The sequence below is a fragment of the Haliotis rufescens genome, unplaced genomic scaffold (assembly GCF_023055435.1).
Source record: "Haliotis rufescens isolate VD_foot unplaced genomic scaffold, xgHalRufe1.0.p SCAF_5, whole genome shotgun sequence".
In the NCBI taxonomy this organism is placed as follows: domain Eukaryota; kingdom Metazoa; phylum Mollusca; class Gastropoda; order Lepetellida; family Haliotidae; genus Haliotis; species Haliotis rufescens.
In genome coordinates, this window is record NW_025964223.1 from 55,257,732 (window position 1) to 55,282,367 (window position 24,636).

The window sequence follows — 24,636 nt, forward strand, 5'->3', positions numbered from 1 at the left end:
AATTTTCGGGCTAAAACACAACAGATGAATTACATGCTTTCGTAAGTAAATGTAATCTTTAGTTGCCAAGGTAATGAAAAATACTACGTGTTTGTTGAAATGTGTCTGTCACTGATGAGGTTGCCGCACGCCATTATGGAAGATCTATTTTCGAGTACCTTTTCGATGTTGATGTGTTTGATGTTTTTGGATTGATTTGATATTAAATTTCGAGGTTTAGTCTAATTAAACTAATAGTATATAAATGCAAGCTGTCTGGGCGTAAGCGAGAGAGGAGGGGTGAGGTGAAATGTGGTTTAATGTCGAACACCGTTGTGTCGAAGATGAAGGGACCTACGTAAATACTTCGAGTTATCCAAGGTTCGGCACAACCGAAATGATGAATATGGAAGGAATACGCAGGGACCATGGTGTTTTACTGTGCATGCATGCATTATGTGTGTGTGTGTGTGTGTGTGTGTGTGTGTGTGTGTGTGTGTGTGTGTGTGTGTGTGTGTGTGTGTGTGTGTGTGTGTGTGTGTGTGTGTGTGTGTGTGTGTGTGTGTGTGTCTGTGTGTGTGTGTAGAGACGCGCGTGCGCGCGTGCGGGTGCGGGTGCGTGTGTGTGTGTGTGTGTGTGTGTGTGTGTGTGTGTGCGTGCGTGCGTGCGTGCGTGCGTGCGTGCGTGCGTGCGTGTGTGTGTGTGCTTGTACTTGTCCGGACTAGTGCTGACTTCATAGTGCTAGCTCCCTGAAATACCCTGCCGCAGTTCCACATGAATACCCCACATAGACACAATATACTGACTCCGAGCCGACCAGTCCTTGTTTTATCCCCTTAATGCCGAGCGCCAGGCAAAGTAACAACAAATACCATATTTTAACGACCATTGGTATCACGCGGCTACCAATGATTGTACCCACTCTAAACAGTCGAGAACAGATGTTCGGCGTGATAACTATAAGCCTTAATCCCTAGGCAACCCAACACCTTGTATGGGCGAGCGTCTCTAAATGTGAAAACATAAATACATTAATACATTAAAAAATATCACGCGATAACATAAATACATGGTTATCCCACAACAGCTTGATCGGAACTCATACGTTGGTTGGGCATTGCTGGCAGACGGGTCTGGTGTACTCAGCAGAATCAGGGGGGATAATCTCGACATAACTGTGTCTTATACTGCTGATGTCTGTCGATGGTGCCTGTGTGGACGCTCCAGGAACCACTCGTGTGTAGCTGTGAGTCCTGCTGATCTGTCTGTCTGTTTGAAAGGTGTTATATATGTGTGGCTCATCTTGCAGATGCTGCTTACGCGTCATCGCTCTACAAAACATAACACTGGATTCGTTAGCAATCAATGGTTTTGAAAATATTTACTCGAAAACATTAAGTTGATAACGTTTTGTTGACGATATTTAGTCGGAAAATTCCGTTGTCAACTATTTGCCATCATTAGCTCGACAATATTCAGTCGACAACATTCAACTGACAATATTCGGTCGACAATATTGGGCGGTGGGATAGCCTAGTGATTAAAGCGTTCCCTAGTCACGCCGAAGACTTGGGTTCGATTTCCCACATGGGTACAATGTGTGAAGCCCACTTCTAATGTTCCCCGCCATGATATTGCAGGAATATTGCTAAAATCGGCGTAAAACCATACTCACTCACAATCTCACTCGGTCGGCAATGGTCACTTTAGAACATTCAGTTTCCAGTGGTCAATAAAACCAGTGGTCAGTGAATTGAGTATAATCGAACCTTGTAGATCGAACATCGCACCCGTGCTAACCCCCCCCCCCCCCCCCCCCCCCCCCTCGTCCCCCACCCCCAGAAACACCAAGAGGCGATGATTTGTTTTGTTTGTTGTTTAACGCCTCACTCAGCAATGTAACAGCAAAATGACGGAGGTCTTAAAATAAGTGCGGCGTAAAACAATAAACCTACCATCATGATGGCATACACACGTACCTGTAAACCAGTGCCTGTGTTCCCACAAACCCGAAACAGAGTATCACAACAATAGCTCCCAATAGGTACGATATCTCTGAATAAGAAAAAAAGCAATATATAGTTTTGAATGTACAAATATATTTCTTTCTCGATTGGGTGGCACGGGTGGCCCAGTCGTCTAAGGCGCCGCGATTCGCTGTGCAGAGTTGCGTCCCTTGGGCACACCAGAAACCTATGATTGTGGGTTCGAATTCCGGTTCACCCCGATTATGTTTCTAGGTTCGTCAGCACCATACCCGTGCTCGTGGGTTTCACCGAGGTGGTAAACGTCTGAGATCTGCATCACTTCCGGCTTTCCTCCCACATTAAGCTGACACGCCGTGATATAACTGGAATACTGTTCAAAGCGGCGTTAAACTCACTCACTCACTCACTTTCTCGATTGATACACATTATATGCTACTCGGCCCTGGGTTAGGACATGGGCTGAAAAGGGAGGTAATCCTCACCATGATGAGCGCTCTAATCAAGTTATTCTTACTTAGTTTGTGTTGTTTTATATGAGGCGCCGTTTTGCCATTTATTCCTTTCTTGTGATATCAAGAACTTATTTACTGATATAAAAAAATATTGATATCGCAATTTGATTATATAACTATTGCTGAAATATTTATTGATATTACAAATTCGATTTTTAATGATCAAGGAGTGAGCAAATATCCATGTTCCCTCCCGGAATATATTCAGATTGTTTGTTTTTGTTTGTTTGTTTGTTGTTTAATGCCACACTCAATATTACAGCTATATGACGGCGGTATGTAAATAATCGAGTGTGGACCAGACATTTCAGTGATTGATATCATGAGATGACAAGCATCAACTTAACAAGCATCAACCAAGTCAGCGAGCCTGACCACCCGATCCCGTTAGTCGCCTCTTACGACAAGCATAGTCGCCTTTCACGGCAAGCATGGGTTGCTGAAGACCTATTCTACCCCGGATCTTCACGGGTCGGAATATAGTAAGAAACACGGGCCGTACGAAACTTACTGTTCAGTATGTTACACACTTCTCTGATGTCCCACTCGTTGGTCCTTTCCCTCGTGAGCGACTTAATCTGTGTTGATGTAGGTATATTGGCACCTCTCGTGTCCGAAACGTGTAGAACTAACACAAGGCAGGCCGCGATATCTAGACAAACACACCTCATCATATCATCGCCGTGTTCTGAAACCACTAAATCTCGGAAATAGTGCTTTCCGCACGCACTGTAGACTTCTTGTTCTAATTGTGGCTGATTCCCCAACACTTATATACATATGCTCGGGATATTATTACACAGTGACTTAATTCGTTCCCGTGACCAATGTACGAAGCGTGATTCAATATTCCGCTCTAAGGAAACTGAAGCACTAGCCGATCCATATATGGATTTCGTGATGCCGTGTCATGTTAAGTATAATTAAGTAGTTATTCTTACTCCTGTTGATTATTTCCTGATTAAGACGTGTCCCTTTCACTCATTACTTTTTTAGTTCTTTGGACAACGGTTAAAATATCCTAACAGTTTAACTTGCAGTTGGATAAGTCACAGTCGGTGGTGGTGATGACTTAACATTTCACCACTGACTTGTGGGGCTTAGTTCTGCACCGCTCCACACTCCGGGGTGGTGATGACTTAACATTTCACCACTGCCTTGTGGGGCTTAGTTCTGCACCGTTCCAGAATCCGTGGTGGTGATGACTTAACATTTCACCACTGACTTGTGGGGTTTAGTTCTGCACCGCTCCACACTCCGGGGTGGTGATGACTTAACATTTCACCACTGCCTTGTGGGGCTTAGTTCTGCACCACTCCACACTCCGGGGTGGTGATGACTTAACTTTTCACCACTGCCTGATGGGGTTTAGTTCTTCACCACTCCACACTCCGGGGTGGTGATGACTTAACATTTCACCACTGACTTGTGGGGTTTAGTTCTGCACCGCTCCACACTCCGGGGTGGTGATGACTTAACATTTCACCACTGCCTTGTGGGGCTTAGTTCTGCACCACTCCTCACTCCGGGGTGTTGTTGACTTAACATTTCACCACTGACTTGTGGGGCTTAGTTCTGCACCGCTCTAACTCAAGGGTGGTGATGACTTAACATTTCACCACTGACTTGTGGGGCTAAGTTCTGCACCGTTCCACAATCCGGGTTGGTGATGACATAACTTTTCACCACTGCCTTGTGGGGCTTAGTACTGCACCACTCCACACTCCGGGGTGGTGATGACTTAACATGTCACCACTGACTTGTGGGGCTTAGTTCTGCACCGCTCCACACTCCGGGGTGGTGATGACTTAACATTTCACCACTGACTTGTGGGGCTTAGTTCTGCACCACTCCTCACTCCGGGGTGTTGATGACTTAACATTTCACCACTGACTTGTGGGGCTTAGTTCTGCACCGCTCCACACTCAAGGGTGGTGATGACTTAACATTTCACCAATGCATTGTGGGGCTTAGTTCGGCATCGCTCCACACTCCGGGGTGGTGATGACTTAACATTTCACCACTGCCTTGTGGGGCTTGGTTCTGCACCGCTCCACACTCCGTGGTGGTGATGACTTAACATTTCACCACTGCCTTGTGGGGCTTGGTTCTGCACCGCTCCACACTCTGGGGTGGTGATGACTTAACATTTCACCACTGACTTGTGGGGCTTAGTTCTGCACCGTTCCACACTCCGGGGTGGTGATGACTTCACATTTCACCACTGACTTGTGGGGCTTGGTTCTGACACCGCTCCACACTCCGGGGTGGTGATGACTTCACATTTCACCACTGCCTTGTGGGGTTTAGTTCTGCACCACTCCACACTCCGGTGTGGTGATGACTTCACATTTCACCACTGACTTGTGGGGCTTGGTTCTGCACCGCTCCACACTCCGTGGTGGTGATGACTTCACATTTCACAACTGCCTCGTGGGGCTTAGTTCTGCACCGTTCCACACTCCGGGGTGGTGATGACTTCACATTTCACCACTGCCTTGTGGGGTTTAGTTCTGCACCGCTCCACACTCCGGCGTGGTGATGACTTAACATTTCACCACTGACTTGTGGGGCTAAGTTCTGCACCGTTCCACAATCCGGGGTGGTGATGACTTAACATTTCACCACTGACTTGTCGGGCTTAGTTCTGCACCGCTCCACACTCCGGGGTGGTGATGACTTAACTTTTCACCACTGCCTGATGGGGTTTAGTTCTTCACCACTCCACACTCCGGCGTGGTGATGACTTAACATTTCACCACTGCCTTGTGGGGCTTAGTTCTGCACCACTCCACACTCCGGGGTGGTGATGACTTAACATTTCACCACTGCCTGGTTGGGCTTAGTACTGACCGCTCCACACTCCGGGGTGGTGATGACTTAACTTTTCACCACTGACTTGTGGGGATAAGTTCTGCACCGTTCCACAATCCGGGTTGGTGATGACTTATCTTTTCACCACTGCCTGATGGGGTTTAGTTCTTCACCACTCCACACTCCGGGGTGGTGATGACTTAACATTTCACCACTGCCTTGTGGGGCTTAGTTCTTCACCACTCCACACTCTGGGGTGGTGATGACTTAACATGTCACCACTGACTTGTGGGGCTTAGTTCTGCACCGCTCCACACTTCGGGGTGGTGATGACTTAACATTTCACCACTGACTTGTGGGGCTTAGTTCTGCACCGCTCTAATTCAAGGGTGGTGATGACTTAACATTTCACCACTGACTTGTGGGGCTAATTTCTGCACCGTTCAACAATCCGGGTTGGTGATGACTTAACTTTTCACCACTGCCTTGTGGGGCTTAGTTCTGCACCGCTCCACACTCCGTGGTGGTGATGAATTAACATTTCACCACTGCCTTGTGGGGCTTAGTTCTGCACCACTCCACACTCTGGGGTGGTGATGACTTAACATTTCACCACTGACTTGTGGGGCTTAGTTCTGCACCGCTCCACACTCAAGGGTGGTGATGACTTAACATTTCACCAATGCCTTGTGGGGCTTAGTTCTGCACCGCTCCACACTCCGGGGTGGTGATGACTTAACATTTCACCACTGCCTTGTGGGGCTTAGTTCTGCACCACTCCACACTCCGGTGTGGTGATGACTTCACATTTCATCACTGACTTGTGGGGCTTGGTTCTGCACCGCTCCACACTCCGGGGTGGTGATGACTTCACATTTCACAACCGCCTCGTGGGGCTTAGTTCTGCACCGTTCCACACTCCGGGGTGGTGATGACTTCACATTTCACCACTGCCTTGTGGGGTTTAGTTCTGCACCGCTCCACACTCCGGTGTGGTGATGACTTAACATTTCACCACTGACTTGTCGGGCTAAGTTCTGCACCGTTCCACACTCCGGGGTGGTGATGACTTAACATTTCACCACTGACTTGTGGGGCTTAGTTCTGCACCACTCCACATTCCGGGGTGGTGATGACTTAACATGTCACCACTGACTTGTGGGGTTTTAATCTGCACCGCTCCACACCCCGGGGTGGTGATAACTTACCATTTCACCACTGACTTGTGGGACTTAGTTCTGGCCGCTCCGGCGCAGTGATGACTTAACATTTCACCCCTGTCTTGCCACTAGCTTATTTGCATATCACATCAAAGCACGTTTCTTGCTTGCTCAAATTTTGAAATGAGAGTTATCCGGTCCAACGAAAGTTTTCAGTACGCTTTACAGATAGTTTAGTGTAATTGTAAAAAGATGCTTTTTCAACTTCAACATTGAGGAACAAGGCATGGTATCTTCACACAAGAAGTAAAGGTTAGTAAAGTAATAATTTCTCAATGAAAGTTCACCATTTCATTATATACATGTATGTTTAATATCTTAAAGGGGAGACATTTCAATCTGAAACAGATAAAAAACCTACTGTAATTAAAAGGGCTGTGTAAAATGTGACGATTCAAGTCCCTCTGATCTGTGGCAGAGGTGACGCGAAGAACCCGAGGTAGGAGAGTGATACGGCGCATTGTGAGGTCACAGTCACAGCCGTGGGTATCATGTGCAAACTAAAACTTAAACGGGATTATAATATTATTTAAACGTACTGCAGGAACATATCTATTGAGTCTTACTTAAGTTTAGAACTTGTAACCATAATCTACTCGTACTTATTGAAACTGGGAGATGGAGAAAAATACCTTTAACCGAAAGGAAATGCCCTCTTTGTACATTATCTTACACAGGTGATGAATTCCATTATTTGTTTATTTGTCCATCTTTAAAAAACGAATGAAAACATTTTTTACACAGATTCTACTACGTACATCCCTCCCAATATGCATAAAATGAATTTACTTTTCGATTATTCCCGATTAGGAACATTGAAAAAACTGTCCAAATTTTGTAAAAATCCTGATGTCATTGTTCAAGTCCGTCAATTAAAACACATCTGTGACGTCATTCTATTGTTTGAACGCTCCATTATTTTTCAGGAATGGAGAGTTGCTTGTCATTTGCATTTGAATTTTTCAAATATTTTCAACGACAGAATATTTTGTCAAAGTGTAAAAGTAGGGATGAGTTTAAAGTAGGGAAATATCCTCGTAACTCTCCATTCCTTAAAAATAATGGGCCTCGGCCCCTGCGGGGCCTCTGCTCCATTATTTTTAAGGAATAGAGAGTTACTCGGACATTCCCCTCTACGTAACTCTCCTTCTTATTAAATTGCACATATATTGCTACCCTAGTGAATCTGTATCAATATGGATACATGTTCGGCAAAGATGTTTTTGTATCTATTCTATATTTATATGTATATGTGTTATGTTGTTGAAATAATGCTCCACCTCTAAAGTGGCCTGAAAGAAGTTCAGTTCAGTTCACTCCACTTCAACCACTCAGACAGCGGGATCAGGGTCTACAAATATCTACAGCATCATCTCAATTCCTTCCTTGAAAAGGAAATGGAATCGCCTTTAGGATATGACAGTGGGTTGAGTAAGATCATATACGTCACGCATCAACCGGAGCCATTGAACTAAACGGTAATATTTGTCAGCTATAAACGTCCCTCCACATTCCCTGTCATTCAGGGTATTGTGACACTGAACGTGTCTCCACATTCCCTGTCATTACGGATAATGTGACACTGTACGTCCCTCGACATTCCCACTCATTCAGGGTATTGTGACACTGAACGTCTCTCCACATTCCCTGTCATTCAGGGTATTGTGACACTGAACGTGTCTCCACACACCCAGTCATTACGGGTAATGTGACACTGTACGTCCCTCGACACCCCCAGTCATTCAGGGTATTGTGACACTGAACGTCTCTCCACATTCCCTGTCATTCAGGGTATTGTGACACTGTACGTCCCTCGACATCCCCACTCATTCAGGGTATTGTGACACTGTACGTCCCTCAACATCCACCATTCAGGGTATTGTGACACTGAACGTGTTTCCACACACCCAGTCATTACGGTTAATGTGACACTGTACGTCCCTCGACACCCCCAGTCATTCAGGGTATTGTGACACTGAACATCTCTCCACATTCCCTGTCATTCAGGGTATTGTGACACTGTACGTCCCTCGACATCCGCAGTCATTACGGGTAATGTGACACTGTACGACTCTCCACACACCAAGTCATTAGGGGTAATGTGACACTGTACGTCCCTCGACATCCCCACTCATTCAGGGTAATGTGACACTGTACGTCCCTCCACATTCCCTGTCATTCAGGGTATTGTGACACTGTACGTCCCTCGACATCCGCAGTCATTCAGGGTAATGTGACACTGAACGTCTCTCCACACATCCAGTCATTACGAGTAATGTGACACTGTACGTCCCTCTACATCCATCATTCAGGGTAATGTGACACTGTACGTCCCTCTACATCCTGTCATTCAGGGTAATGTGACACTGTACGTCCCTCTACATCCATCACTCAGGGTAATGTGACACTGTACGTCCCTAAACATCCCGTTATTCAGGGTAATGTGACACTGTACGTCCCTCTACATCCTGTCATTCAGGGTAATGTGACACTGTACGTCCCTCAACATCCCGTCATTCAGGGTAATGTGACACTGTATGTCCCTCTACATCCTGTCATTCAGGACGATGTGAAACTGTATGTCCCTCAACATCCCGTCATTCAGGGTAATGTGACACTGTATGTCCCTCAACATCCCGTCATCCAGGGTGATGTGACACTGTATGTCCCTCTACATCCTGTCATTCAGGACGATGTGACACTGTATGTCCCTCAACATTCCGTCATTCAGGATGATGTGACACTGTACGTCCCTCAACATCCCGTCATTCAGGGTAATGTGACACTGTACATCCCTCTACATCCTGTCATTCAGGACGATGTGACACTGTACGTCCCTCAACATTACGTCATTCAGGGTAAGGTGACACTGTATGTCCCTCAACATCCCGTCATTCAGGGTGATGTGACACTGTATGTCCCTCAACATCCCGTCATTCAGGGTGATGTGACACTGTATGTCCCTCAACATCCCGTCATTCAGGGTAATGTGACACTGTATGTCCCTCAACATCCCGTCATTCAGGGTGATGTGACACTGTATGTCCCTCAACATCCCGTCATTCAGGATGATGTGACACTGTATGTCCCTCAACATCCCGTCATTCAGGGTGATGTGACACTGTATGTCCCTCAACATCCCGTCATTCAGGATAATGTGACACTGTATGTCCCTCAACATCCCGTCATTCAGGGTGATGTGACACTGTATGTCCCTCAACATCCCGTCATTCAGGGTGATGTGACACTGTATGTCCCTGGACATCCTGTCATTCAGGACGATGTGACACTGTACGTCCCTCAACATCCCGTCATTCAGGGTAATGTGACACTGTATGTCCCTCAACATCCTGTCATTCAGGGTGATGTGACACTGTATGTCCCTCAACATCCCGTCATTCAGGGTGATGTGACACTGTATGTCCCTCAACATCCCGTCATTCAGGGTAATGTGACACTGTATGTCCCTCAACATCCCGTCATTCAGGGTAATGTGACACTGTACGTCCCTCTGCACCCCGTCATTCTGGGTAATGTGACACTGTATGTCCCTCAACATCCCGTCATTCAGGGTAATGTGACACTGTACGTCCCTCAACATCCCGTCATTCAGGGTAATGTGACACTGTACGTCCCTCTGCACCCCGTCATTCTGGGTAATGTGACACTGTATGTCCTTCAACATCCCGTCATTCAGGGTATTGTGACACTGTACGTCCCTCAACATCCGGTCATTCAGAGTAATGTGACACTGTACGTCCCTCTACATCCTGTCATTCAGGGTAATGTGACACTGTACGTCCCTCAACATCCCGTCATTCAGAGTAATGTGACACTGTACGTCCCTCTACATCCTGTCATTCAGGACGATGTGACACTGTACGTCCCTCAACATCCCGTCATTCAGGGTGATGTGACACTGTATGTCCCTCAACATCCCGTCATTCAGGGTGATGTGACACTGTATGTCCCTCAACATCCCGTCATTCAGGGTAATGTGACACTGTATGTCCCTCAACATCCCGTCATTCAGGGTGATGTGACACTGTATGTCCCTCAACATCCCGTCATTCAGGGTAATGTGACACTGTATGTCCCTCAACATCCCGTCATTCAGGGTAATGTGACACTGTATGTCCCTCAACATCCCGTCATTCAGGGTAATGTGACACTGTATGTCCCTCAACATCCCGTCATTCAGGATGATGTGACACTGTATGTCCCTCAACATCCCGTCATTCAGGGTGATGTGACACTGTATGTCCCTCAACATCCCGTCATTCAGGACGATGTGACACTGTATGTCCCTCAACATCCTGTCATTCAGGACGATGTGACACTGTATGTCCCTCAACATCCCGTCATTCAGGGTAATGTGACACTGTATGTCCCTCGACATCCCGTCATTCAGGGTGATGTGACACTGTATGTCCCTCAACATCCCGTCATTCAGGGTAATGTGACACTGTATGTCCCTCAACATCCCGTCATTCAGGGTGATGTGACACTGTATGTCCCTCAACATCCCGTCATTCAGGGTAATGTGACACTGTATGTCCCTCAACATCCCGTCATTCAGGGTAATGTGACACTGTATGTCCCTCAACATCCCGTCATTCAGGGTAATGTGACACTGTATGTCCCTCAACATCCCGTCATTCAGGATGATGTGACACTGTATGTACCTCAACATCCCGTCATTCAGGGTGATGTGACACTGTATGTCCCTCAACATCCCGTCATTCAGGGTGATGTGACACTGTATGTCCCTCTACACCCTGTCATTCAGGACGATGTGACACTGTACGTCCCTCAACATCCCGTCATTCAGGGTAATGTGACACTGTACGTCCCTCTACATCCTGTCATTCAGGACGATGTGACACTGTACGTCCCTCAACATTACGTCATTCAGGGTAATGTGACACTGTACATCCCTCGACATCCCGTCATTCAGGGTAATGTAACACTGTACGTCCTTCAACATCCTGTCATTCAGGGTATTGTGACACTGTACGTCCCTCAACATCCTGTCATTCAGGGTATTGTGACACTGTACGTCCCTCACCATCCTGTCATTCAGGGTATTGTGACACTGTACGTCCCTCACCATCCTGTCATTCAGGGTATTGTGACACTGTATGTCCCTCAACATCCCGTCATTCAGGGTCTTGTGACACTGTACGTCCCTTAACATCCTGTCATTCAGGGTAATGTAACACTGTGCATCCCTCGACATCCCGTCATTCAGGACGATGTGACACTGTACGTCCCTCTACATCCTGTCATTCAGGGTAATGTAACACTGTGCATCCCTCGACATCCCGTCATTCAGGGTATTGTGACACTGTATGTCCCTCAACATCCTGTCATTCAGGGTAATGTAACACTGTGCATCCCTCGACATCCCGTCATTCAGGGTATCGTGACACTGTACGTCCCTTAACATCCTGTCATTCAGGGTATTGTGACACTCTACGTCCTTCAACATCCCGTCATTCGGGGTATTGTGACACTGTACGTCCCTCTACACCCTGTCATTCAGGGTAATGTGACACTGTACGTCCCTCTACACCCCGTCATTCAGGGTATTCTGACACTGTAAGTCCTTCAACATCCCGTCATTCAGGGTAATGTGACACTGTACGTCCCTCAACATCCTGTCATTCAGGGTAATGTGACACTGTACGTCCCTCAACATCCCGTCATTCAGGGTATTGTGTATTCCAAAGTCCTTTTATACGGGTACTTTAACATAAATGTGCACAACTATTTCGGGTACAATATTGCAAGATGAACAGCGGCTGGAATCAACATCCGGTTTTGTATAGGAAGTTTTTTTGTTGTAAGGATATTATGAATAGGTTTGAGTTAACGCCGCTTTGAACATTTTTCCAATTATATCAAGGCGTGTCAGCTTCATCGATTTGCCAAATAAACATTCTCCAACTCTTTATCTTCATGTTTGTGAAAAACATTTTCCCTTAATTATGTGTGTTCTTGTAAATTTGGATCTAAGTCTAATAAAATATGTTTCTACCTTTTATGTGTTTTTCTACGAAAACCTAATGGTGCAACTTTGGCATTATTTTATATTTTTTATCCAAATATATCGTCATTTCACTTAATTTCTCGAAATTTCGATTATTTTCTCGCTGCTTCGATTTTGTTCTCGTTACTTCGATTATATTTTCGCAATTTCTATTATTTTCTCGTTATTTCAAGTTCATTTAAAAAACTCGAAAAATCAGTTTTTGTTCTCGTTATTTCAATTATTTTTCTCGAAATTACGAGGGTTTTTTTCGTTGCTCCATTATTTTGTCATTATTTCAATTATTTTCTCGTCATTTCAAGTTTATTTAAAAAACTCGAAATTTCGGTTTTCATTCTCGATATTTTAATTATTTTCTCGAAATTTCGAGTTTTTTAAATAAACTATAAAAAAAAGAGAAAATAATAGAAGTAATGAGAAAAAACTCGTAATTTCGAGAATATAACTGAAATAACGAGAGAGAAAAAATCTAAATACGAGTTTTGGGGGGTCTTCCTACTCGTCTTGTGCCCATAGGTGTTTGGTGAGACAACATAAGAGATTAAAGGGGAGGAAGTGGTGACTCTCACATATGAAACAATTACTTGGCAAATTATATTCAAATAAACTGTACTGTGTGCAAACGTATAAAATACATATAGCAGTGAGTCGGTGAAGATAGTCATATGATTTGGATTATAAAAGGAATTACCAACAGGAAACAGTATTCAACTGCGGCAACTGAACAGATTGTTCTTGAGGTTATTCCCTATTCTATGAGGGATCGGCACTTGGTTTCGCCGGGTACAAGTTTGTGTTAATGTTCTCAAAGGGGATGTCCAGCCATCATTCCACCATTAGGCTGCATTCGTCACCACTCGCCCCTTTCCGTAACCTGCGCTATTCGGCTTGTCCCGGAATAACACGAGTTGGTCACGAATGCATTAGGCTGCTGAATCATGGATCACTGTTATTACGCGCATTCTGATTGGTTTGTTGTATTTTTGCACATAACTTGGGTCAATAGGGAAACGAGTCTTGTTGCAGATTTGAGGGTTCGCAGATTTGAGTTCCACAGCGTACCAATCTGGATCAAATTATTTTCGGTTGCTTTGATATGTTTGTAACCGTTCTTATTTAAACATTTTGAATACATCACGTGATAGTTTACCTTTCACAAGCATGGTTACGTTACCAACAGGCTATTTTAGAAGAATTGGCTGTTATAAATTATGTTTGTTTGTTATTTTACGCCGCACTCAGCAATATTCCAGCTATATCACGATGGTCTGTAAATAATCGAGTCTGGACCACCTAATCCAGTGAATGACATCATGAGCATCGATCCACGCAATTGGGATCGATGACATGCATCAACCAAGTCACCGAGCCTGACCACCCGATCACGTTAGCCGCCATTTATGGCAAGCATGGGTTGCTGAAGATCTATTCTACCCCGGATCTTCACATGTCTTATAACTTAAGGCAAAGATGAAGCGGGAACACGGATCACTGTTGATAAGTTCCTGGCAAACCATGAACAAACAACCCATCGCGAGGGGTGGCATTCAAACCTGAAGAGACCTGGACGTAGCCATCTAAATCCATTGAGATACTTCAGGTTGAGCAAGACAATGATGAGACCACTTCCAGCTTCGATCGGTTTGATGTCACCCCAGGAGAAAGATTAACGACCCTGAGTTTGGTTTTACGCCGCTTTTAGCAATATTCCAGCAACATCACGGCGGGGGACACCAGAAATGGGCTTCACACATTGCACCCATGTCGGGAATCGAACCCGGGTCTTCGGCGTGGCGAGCGAACGCTTTAACCACTAGGCTACCCGACCGCCTCCAATGCCCTTGAGAGGGAGAAGAGCTAGGCAGCCACAGACAATGGAAGGGTTATCACGATGCTGTTTCACATCTCGTTGGACTGTGAAACAGGGGAATTGAAATGTTAAATGCGAATTGGACAAGACAATGTTTTGCGTAGTGCTCATTCTTTTTATCAATTGTTTATTTAATATTTTAAAGTAAACAAATGCTGGACGTATGTTTGTGCGTGTGTGTGTTGCTTAAAAAACACGATGGGGATTATCCCTTGGCCAGCTGCTGGACAAATAGAAAGTCACCGTTTATGGTACCCAAACAGGTTGTTAATCATAAAAAAAACAGACATTACAGACATTAATTGTTATTTTCATTATTCACAATGTCAAAATCAAAGCTTTTACGTTTTACACACTCAGCAATGAAAGCAATGTTAATTTGTTGTATGTTTTCCCTAACGAATAAGGGGCTTTTATCCCATGGGGATTATCTCCGGGTGGGCTTTTATCCACAAGGGCTTTATGGATGTCAACTTCTTTTTTGTGAGGAACACGTTTCGGTGTTATATACTTACTCATTCATCCGGTGATAATTCGATTTTTAGATATCATTAAATGATTTATTGATATCAAGATTTCGATCTATAGTTTGCAGACACGGTGTGGCTAGGAGAGTTTCACTTGTTACCGGAATGCCATGTTAAGCTTAATTAAATAACAGAAAGATTTTAAACCTATTTTTAATAATTCACCACCTACAAATAAATACATCCAATATCGTCATGGTCAATGCGACATAAAATTGAGGGGGTGGCACAACACGATACCGCCCCAGCCATGACTAGTCTCACCCCCAATAAAATTTTGATCGATAACATCTATATATAACGACAGCCAACTCGTGAGACTGGTTTCTAATGAAACGCTTTTGTAGGATACTCATATATCTAGACACACCTACGTTCAGCAACATATAATATACCCTTTCATATATATATGTTTCTTTTCAGTTGACAACATCGTCGAAATGCACCTGACGTTATCCAATCAAATACCGAGTTATGAATAACTGCCAATGAAAAAAAGAGTTAGGTGTAATCTATATTTAGAAACAAGGGAGCTAATTCATAAACAGGAAGTATGCCACACAACATGGCGTGAAGTACAAAACATAATTTGCGAAATAGATATAGAGGAAGACAATGGAGTTTCTTCAGCATTTGGCAGCTTCCTTAAAACGTGGAAGGACAGCGGAACTGCCTGCAGGTATTCCAAGTATACACATGGATTCTAATTTGAGTTGTGGTCAGTTGAAAATGGTGTTACCTTGTCTGGGGCATTTTGACTCAAGCGTTGAAACTCTCCTATGTCAATTTGTTTACTCTCACACTAACTCATCGTTAGAATTTATTACCATTAATTTACTAATATAGTCTTTGACCGATACTATGAAACGCATAACTAATTGAGAAGGTACAGAGTTGCGTCCCTTGGTCACGCCAGAACTATGATTGTGTGTTCGAATCCAGGTTCAAACAGATTCATATGTTGATAAGTTTGTGGGTTTGAATCCCGGTTCACCCAATGATGTTTCTAGGTTTGGGCGCATAATGTCTGTGTTCGTGGCTTTCACCAAAGTGGTAAGGCACTGAGAGACATGTATCACTTAACTTGGTGCTTTCCTCCCACGTTAAGCTGACACGTCGTAATATAGCTGGAATACTGTTACAAGCGTCATTAAACCCAACTCGTTCACTCACTCACTCACTCACTCACTCACTCACTTTGGTGTAGCTACATTATCGTAATGGTGACAGGTATACAGTCTATCTGTAACTTAAACCACAAGACTGAAGCCAAAGTCTAGAAAAATTCAGTTTTATTTAGTAAGCTTAGCTAATAAAAAGTCCATGGATTGATAAGACCAAAATGTACAAAAAATGATGCTAAGTGCTTGTTTCCGTCTTGTAGACTCATAAGGTTTTGGCACAGACTGTGTATGCTTTTACAGCCTGACGCTAGTTATTTATAGCTAAGAATCCACATAAGTATTGTAGTGCAGAAATTGTGTAAAAATAGCAATGCTGGCTGAGACAGGTGTCTGTTTGAAATGTATCAACTTCGCTTAAATATTTGACATAATTGTGAATGTGGATATGAAGGTTTACATTAAACTGACACTTACTATTACAACAAAGGTTGAGGACAGAACATTATAGAATGACATTTGCAACTGTGAGAATGTGTGGATTTCCTTCGAATTAAACAGGGCTCTCGACTGAAACTTCAAACTTCTTTGACTTCGAGAACATTGTCTGTAAGTTTCCTTTTCTGTTAACATGGTAAACAGAATCAGTTGCAATCCATCTGCATAATGTCACTGCTCAGAAGCTATACTCCTCGCAATATTGATCTTTTATCACGTTTTCTTTCTTTCAGATGACAAAGCTGCCTTTTACACCATAATGCCAATGGTGATTGCTAATCAGCACAGGTACCATATTATTTTACATTATTATATGTTCATCAACAATAAACACATTCCTCTGTTTTGTAATCATGGTTATCAGGAAAAATTGTATTTTTAAATTTCTTGGCCATTGACAAATAATTAACGTTATTGATATTTGACGTGGTCTTTTTGCTGTGATTCATGCCAACTGTTTTGGTAGATAAATCAGTCATCATTGACCAATGAGTTTGACAAATATGCTTTTCTCTTTCACAAATACCTGGAAACATATTCTTGACAGGTTCTTTTGTTTAACTATTTCATGTTTATCATTTTTTATTATCTATAGATGTATAGAATCCCTGCTTGTACTATCACTGATGATGCTGATGAGGTCTATGTGGACAGTGGTTCCATCAAATTTTAACCTGCGCATGTTTCAGTAAAGCTCAATGTAAATGTTTTGTTTTGGTTTGGTTCGTTGTTTAACACCGCACTCAGCAATATTCAAGCTATATGATGGTGGTCTCTTAATAATCAGGCCTGGTACACAAACCAGTGAGCCAGTGGAGTCCAGGAAGTCGGGGTTCACTAACATCCAGGTGATACAATCTAACCATGTAATTCTTCATGAGTCAACTGACCGCCTCCGTGGTCTTGTGGTAGAGCGTCCGCCCGGAGAGCGGAAGGCCCAGGGTTCGATCCCGGGCCGCGTCATACAAAAAGACGTTAAAAGATTGTACTTGTTGTTACCCTGTCTGGCGCTCGGCATTAAGGGGCTAAAACAAGGACTGGTCGGCTCGGAGTCAGTATACTGTGCCTGAGTGGGGTATTCATGTTAAACTGCGGCATGGTATCTCAGTGAGCTAGCACTATAAATCGGCATCAGTCCGGACTAGTACAAGCAGCCACACACACACATACACGTGCATGCACGTCGCTATATAAGTGCAATAATCTTGGACGCGACGTTAAACCCAATTTCACCTCACCTCATGAGTCAACTGTCAAGAAAAGCATGTGTAACCTGAAACTCGTTTGTTTTTTGTTTAACGCCACATTCAGCAATATTCCAGCTATATGACAGTTGTCTGAGAAATAATTGAGTCTGGAACAAACAATCCAGTGATTGACATCATTAGCATCGATCCACGCAATTGGGATACGATGACATGCATCAACCAAGTCAGCGAGCCTGACCAACTGATCCCGTTAGTCACCTTTTACGACAAGCATAGTCGCCTTTTAAGTCTTTTACTGCTAGCAGGGGTTGCTGAAGACCTATTCTACTCGGATCTTCATAGGCCCCAGTGTAAATGTAACGGGAGTATGTCTACATCGTTTTGTACAATGGGGTTTCTCAAACAGTAATCATTATTACCAGGCATTTTGGGTTTCAAATTATCCGCATCAAACAACGCTGTATTGGGCGAGTGTGGCAGATACCCTATTCGTGTACAGTATATGCTTTGACCAGATGTCTGAAATATTGGCTGAACATACTGATGATGCCAGACTTCCGTTTACCAAGAAAGTGCTACAATATGTTGTACCTGTATGATTAACATGGTCGTGTCAATTGGGTAACTAAATTAAGGAATTGTCTTTGTAAACTTGGGTTCGGAGATGTATTGAGGTTCCAAATGTATGGAAACCAAAAGGTGTTTCTTAATATGTTTAAACAATGTTTGAAAGACAATTTTCAGCAGATCTGGCATAGCGAACTTCTTGCAAGTTCAAAAATGTCATTTTATGCTTGTTTTAAAACTTATGTTAAATGTGAACCTTATTTGTCATTCTTAAATTTCACAAAATATGAGAACAACCCTTACGAGATTCAGACTGAGTTGTCATACTTTGGAAATTGAGAATGGACGTCATTATAAAATCCCAAGAAATTTAAGAAAATGCAAACTTTGTAAATTAGACTGTGTTGAAACAGAGTACCACTTCCTGCTTATTTGTCCATCGTATGTCAAGTTACGGCAACTATATCTCAAAGCAAAGTTCTATTGTCATCCTAACATTCATAAATTTAATATGCTTCTGTTATCACCAGATACATATATTATTACAAATCTAGCAAAATATCTATATTATGCAAATGAAGTAAGAAATGCAAAACTGAAAGCTTAAAACCTGTCTGTACTCACCTTTTGTACACAAAGACCTGTGGCCTATATGTATTGGAAATAAAATGATTGATTACCAGGCTTCATATGAATGTAACATGCTTTTGCTCGTTAGATTTGTTTTGAAACAAATTGTAAAATAAGTGGTATCTGACAGCCACTCGTGTAGTAGATTTGTTGACAACAATGGCTAGTGTGTAGATGGTGTGCTACATCCATCACTTATTCCAAATTTGTAAATCTTATCTTGTGAAGAATTTGTGAAAAATATTTATGTTTTTATGACTGTGAATAACTTTACTTACCAGTTTTCTTGAGATGAATATTTGTAACTGGCAAGAAAGTAGGAATATTTTATTTTGATGTGTTTTTCATACACATCTGTAATAATCCTCATGTCCTGTTATCATGGCATCCATTGTTGCTGCAGAGTTGGGATATCAGGATAGTGCTATCAGTCTTTCATCACTCAGCAGTGATATGAAATTTATTAATAAACCTGAACTACCTCAACATCAAAAATATATATGGATAGTTTAGTTTAAGATCTAGATTCAGTCCCAGATTCCCAGCCAAATATTACCATGGTTACCTATTATCACTATTATGCTAATATATACTGTAATTATCAGGCATGCTCATTCAAATGTTACTTTCAGATCAGTGACTGACTTGCTCTCTGGCTCCAAGTTTGATGTCAATTATGCATGTGGTCGAGCGAGGCGGACATTGCTCCATGTTGCTGCAAAGTAAGTTGATAGCAAATCAAATCTTTTACTCTGATACGATACATCTCTGAGTCAAGATCTGGCGATACCTCCATTGTAGGCCGCATCCGGTGAACCAGGAAACCATTATTTATGAAAGATGAGTGGGTTCTTGAACCCATCAGATGTTTGTTTGTTTGTTTGTTTGTTGTTTAACACCACACTCAGCAATATTCCAGCTATATGGTGGCAATCTGTAAGGAATTGAGTCTGGACCAGAAGTCCAGTGATTGACATCATGAGCATCGATCCATGCAATTGGGATCGATGACATGCATCAACCAAGTCAGAGAGCCTGACGACCCGATCCCGTTAGTCGCCTCTTACGACAAGCATAGTCCCCTATTCTGCCCCGGATCTTCAAGGGCCCGATCAGATGTAGGCGTTTTATAACTAATCAGGTCCAAAGTTTAAATTTTTACCAAGTAATATGGCTACAAGTATTTTTTTCCAGGTAGCCAGTGGTAAAATCAAGAAGTCAAGCCAATATTGAAGATAGCCAAAAGCATTTGAAAATATCTTTTATCAATTAACTATTATAATATGTAAAAGTCATAGCACTAGTCTTGAAATTGCATATTAGTGGAAACTGTACTTGGTTTTTGTTACTTGTGACTCGAACAATTATGCAATTTATGTTACCAGATTATATAGGTATATCCTTGCTTATCAAATGAGCATTATCAACTAAAATAAAATCTAATTACATTAATATTCATGTATTTGAGTTCATTGTCGACTTTAGAAGGTATTATTTGCGAGTACAATTATTAACAGACGTTTTTTCCAGGTGTTATTTATTTTTGTGTCTACAGATGTTTAGCAAGAGAATTTAGCCGCCACAAGATATTTTTCTAGGTAGTCATTTGGCTGCCTCTGAATTTTAGACAGTAAACAAATTGATATTTAGGTCGCATTGGCTACTGTTTTAGTCGCAGCTTTGGGCCTGAAAAGTGGCTTCAGTTCTACACAACCTTAATTTGGAAATTTCCGTCTCTAGAACAGAACACTAACACAGAACACAAATACTCCTTTGACGGTACTCCCTTTTGGGTGTAGGTGCCATAGAGCTCAGAAATGACGGTGTATAAAATATTGACAGCAATATGATGGTGCAGCCTTAATTTCCTACTTTAGGAACTGGTAATTTTAGTTCCTTTTCAGAGCTCCAGATAACATTTTGAGCGATTGAGTTTTTACTCTAGGGTTTCTATTTTAATCGGGTTAATAATACGATTTTTGGGGGGGTAATCAATATTTTTTCACTCATCTATTCATCAGTCTATTGAGTTTTTCCCAAAATTAGGGAACATTTTAAGATTTTTAAAAAAAATAATAATGTTTTTGATGTATATAACTGTTCTAAATATATAGGCTTGACTCGGAAAGTAAATTAGCTTGTAATTGTGTTTCGGAAATTAGCTCCTTTTAACGCATGCTGAAAAAGCTTTAGTGGGTATTTACGCATGCTGTTTTTATACATTTGAGTTTTTCATTTTATACATGCATTTCTGTACGCAAGTTCATTGAAAGTAATTAGGTATTGAATATTTTTGGGGGTATTTGAAGAAAATACGCTGCTTATCTGTAGCTCTGCTTTTGTGAGATACAGAAATAAGATATGCTGGTCTGAGTGATTCGATCACTCCTACCTACCATTTTGAAGCCTTGATGCTGATAAGCTGTTTCAAACGTTTACTTGACACTGCCTCCTGTGGCTGAGACATACATGTTGTAAAATAACAAGCTGAAAAATAGAGTAAGGCAAAACATCATTTATTCCATGTTTCAACCTCTTTGAAATGGAGATGTGCAAGTGTTATTTGTTATCTAATTTCCGTCCAGTTGTGGATCATATGAGTGCCTGTGCCTGCTGCTGAAGAAGGGCTCAAAGGTGAATCTTCAGGATGTGTCCGGCTGTACACCTCTGCATCTTGCAGCTAGAAACGGGTAATTACCATCCTCACTGTCATCATCTCCTACCTAGGGGTCGGGTCACCCTTGGAACACATACTCTGCTCTGTGTTTTGGGCAAAAGTGTTCCCCCGATTTACCACCAGTTTGCTTTCTTCAGATGTTATATTACATTTGCTGGAATTTTACAATGGTTCGATTATATTATTTCTTCAGGTAGCCAACAGGATCAAGGAAACAAGTTTTGGACATATCTGTATCAGAAATAGTCTTCAAATGTCTGCCAATTCTTTCTGAGAAAAGTAAACACTGTATGAATATGCTATCTTCCTGAGGCAAGGAAGTTAAGTGACTATAAAAGCCCAGTTTCAACCCTTGCTGAAATAAGCTGGAATTATGGAGTTAAATTTTGGCTATTCATAGTCCAATCAAAACCGTGTAACAATATCGACATCCGGTTCATAATCTGCCATGTAGATTTTTCTGTAAATTGCAGGATTTGCAAAGCATGGGTACCGTCAATTTAGTGTTAACAGATATTTTCCAAATCTTTCATGTTTTTAATGAAGGTGCTCAAGTGATTTGATGCACTTTGCGAAGTAAAATCTGTTTGATTACAATATAGATCTTGATTATCGATCATATTGTCTTGACTGGGCGCTGCCATTTTGTTTGAAGCAAATGCAGGTGATATGAGATTGACTGATCAATAGGAGGGACATAGAAGGGACATAACTTGTAATAGCCCCTGGTGGCGCTGCATTCAACATGTTCAAGCCCAGAAATTCGAGTCTGTTTCGGCAAGGGTGGAAACTGGATGATGAGATGGCATATTATGGAGACTAAGATGTCATATATTTGAGATCACCACTTCTATTCTATGATTGACATATTTACTGGGCCTATTTAATGTTTATTGGCATTTGTCGAGTGGGCCAGCTTATTTCTTGAAGACTAGTTGATGGTGAGATTATTTCTGAAATATCCCCAACTATCACCAATAAAGTACGACTTAAAGACCACACATAGACTGTATACTTGGCATAGATATAATGTTAAACATTGAATGTAGACTTACAAAAAGCACTCATCACGAATGACGAACTATTATCAATGTGAACAGTGTGCATACAAGAATAATAAGAATAATGATAATCTGAGAAATAATGTGCTGATGTGTGTCTTTTCTTCCAGACAAAAGAAATGTCTGAACAAGTTGCTGGAGTATAAATCTGATGTCAATATTCGCAACAACGAAGGGCTGACTGCAGTAAGTACACATATTTATTGATGTGAAATCTCCACGGAAATGCAGAAGTTCACGTTTTTTAAAACAATAGGCCTTGGAAAAAATCATTTTCCACAGAAAAACGTTATCAAAGATTTATACAAAATACTCCGAAAAATATATTCTTGTTTCCGGACAACCGTCGCAGATTGTCCTGTTTTCAATCAGAGCTTTCAGCATCATGTATGCCTTTATTATTTTTCATGACACTATACTATTATCATTGGATTATAGGTTTTCAGACATTATACGTTTTCTATCAAGAATACAGGCACTACATGTATAACGCGTCACACAGAAATTGTAAATACTCAGAAGATGTCATGCCCCCAGACATGGGTGGGGTGGGGGGGTTGGGGTTGGGATGACCTGCTCACATCCCTGCTTATTGATACAACGAGATTTCAGGTTACACATGCTTTTCCTGGACTCCATGCTCATGCTATCAACCACTGGTCCATCTGACCAGCATTCATTTCTCATTGGGTTGCAATTGAGATTTCACATAGTAGTTACAATCTTGATAGGATATTTGTTAGTCAGAGTACCATGGTTATGTGAACATATCAAGGACCAAGCACTTTTCATTGTGTATGAAGTATGTACATCACTCCAACATTTCCTCTTGGATATGGACTGTGATGGCTGATGCTGGTGTTGTGTCTTCAGATCCACTGGCTGGCGGTGAACGGCCGGACAGAGCTGCTGCAGGATCTACTTCAGCATGTACAGGAGGTGGACATAGAGGTGAGACTGCTTGCTTGAACCATTTCAGCATTAGTGTAGAGAGAGTCCGAAATAGTTGTCTGCCGAAATAGTTGTCTGCCGAAATAGTTGTCTACCGAAATAGTTGTCTGCCGAAATAGTTGTCTGCTGAAATAGCTGTCTACCTGTGGTCTCCTGGCCAGGAAGATTCTTGTCAATGAAGTTTATTCCTACCTGCGGGGCGGTCGGGTAGCCTGGTGGTTAAATCGTTCGCTCGTAAGCCGAAGACCCGGGTTCAATTCCCGACATGGGTACAATGTGTGCAGCCCATTTAAGGTGTCCCCCGCCGTGATATCACTGGAATATTGCTAAAAGCGGCGTTAAACCATACTCACTCACTATTCCTACCTGCCTCACTATTTAGTTACAAATTTCAGCACTGAACATTGTATTTATTTTGTCAGTGTAGATTTGCAAGAGAAAAAAGACAATTGCTGTATTATTACTGCAAATCATGATGGAATATTTTTTTCGGAGTGGTGTTAAATCATCTTACATGCTTACACAGCGATTGTTGATAATAATGTGGCACATATGTCAATTTGACTGAAATATAAATATGTGGTCTCACCAGACTATGTTCTCCATCTTCCCTAGGCAAGGGAGCAGGTTCCACCCATCCGAACTAGGCTGGAATTTTGTAGCTCAATCGTTGCGACACCATTGGCTCTTATGAGTTTTGTCCTTTCTCTGTCCCTCCTATAAACCAATCAGATTCCACTTCTCATATCACTTGCAGAATGGCGACACCCAGTCAAGACGATCTGATCAATAACCAAGATCTTTATTGTAATAAGACGGGTCTTACGTCAGAAAGTGCAGCAAAACACATGAGCAAATTGAGTAAAAGCATGAAAAGGCAGTCGCCATGTTGTTTACGAACCGGATGTTGATTCTGTTTCACAATTTTGATTGGACTATGCCTAGACTCATAAGGCCAGCC

General features: G+C 42.4%; 2 protein-coding genes across 4 annotated transcripts in view; one reads left to right on the forward strand and one right to left on the reverse strand.

Annotated features, from left to right (window-relative positions):
- Positions 1 to 658: 658 nt before the first annotated feature.
- On the reverse strand, positions 659 to 3,261 carry LOC124127258. Its single transcript, XM_046490691.2, has 3 exons — positions 2,991 to 3,261; positions 1,959 to 2,034; positions 659 to 1,310 (listed from the first exon to the last, which is right to left on the reverse strand). Exons 1-3 carry the CDS (start codon positions 3,151 to 3,153, stop codon positions 1,079 to 1,081), a joined length of 471 nt encoding a protein of 156 aa, XP_046346647.2. The 5' UTR covers positions 3,154 to 3,261; the 3' UTR covers positions 659 to 1,078.
- A 12,256-nt stretch (positions 3,262 to 15,517) lies between these two features.
- Positions 15,518 to 24,636, forward strand: part of LOC124125695 (E3 ubiquitin-protein ligase HACE1-like) — a 38,632-nt gene continuing 29,513 nt past the window's right edge. For all 3 annotated transcript variants that reach the window (XM_046489045.2, XM_046489055.2, XM_046489065.2), the window contains exons 1-6: positions 15,518 to 15,641; positions 16,815 to 16,869; positions 19,619 to 19,708; positions 21,572 to 21,676; positions 22,835 to 22,910; positions 23,598 to 23,675. In XM_046489045.2, the coding sequence (XP_046345001.2) occupies positions 15,578 to 15,641; positions 16,815 to 16,869; positions 19,619 to 19,708; positions 21,572 to 21,676; positions 22,835 to 22,910; positions 23,598 to 23,675 (468 nt within the window). In that variant the 5' untranslated portion in view covers positions 15,518 to 15,577. The remainder of the gene's footprint in view (positions 15,642 to 16,814; positions 16,870 to 19,618; positions 19,709 to 21,571; positions 21,677 to 22,834; positions 22,911 to 23,597; positions 23,676 to 24,636) is intronic.

Coding starts and splice junctions, on each gene's coding strand:
- LOC124127258 (XM_046490691.2), bottom strand. CDS start 3,153: ATGATGAGGTGTGTTTGTCTAGATATCGCGGCCTGCCTTGTGTTAGTT. Junction 2,035..2,990: donor AGTGTGTAACATACTGAACA/GTAAGTTTCGTA, acceptor TTTCTTATTCAG/AGATATCGTACCTATTGGGA. Junction 1,311..1,958: donor ACACAGGCACTGGTTTACAG/GTACGTGTGTAT, acceptor TATGTTTTGTAG/AGCGATGACGCGTAAGCAGC.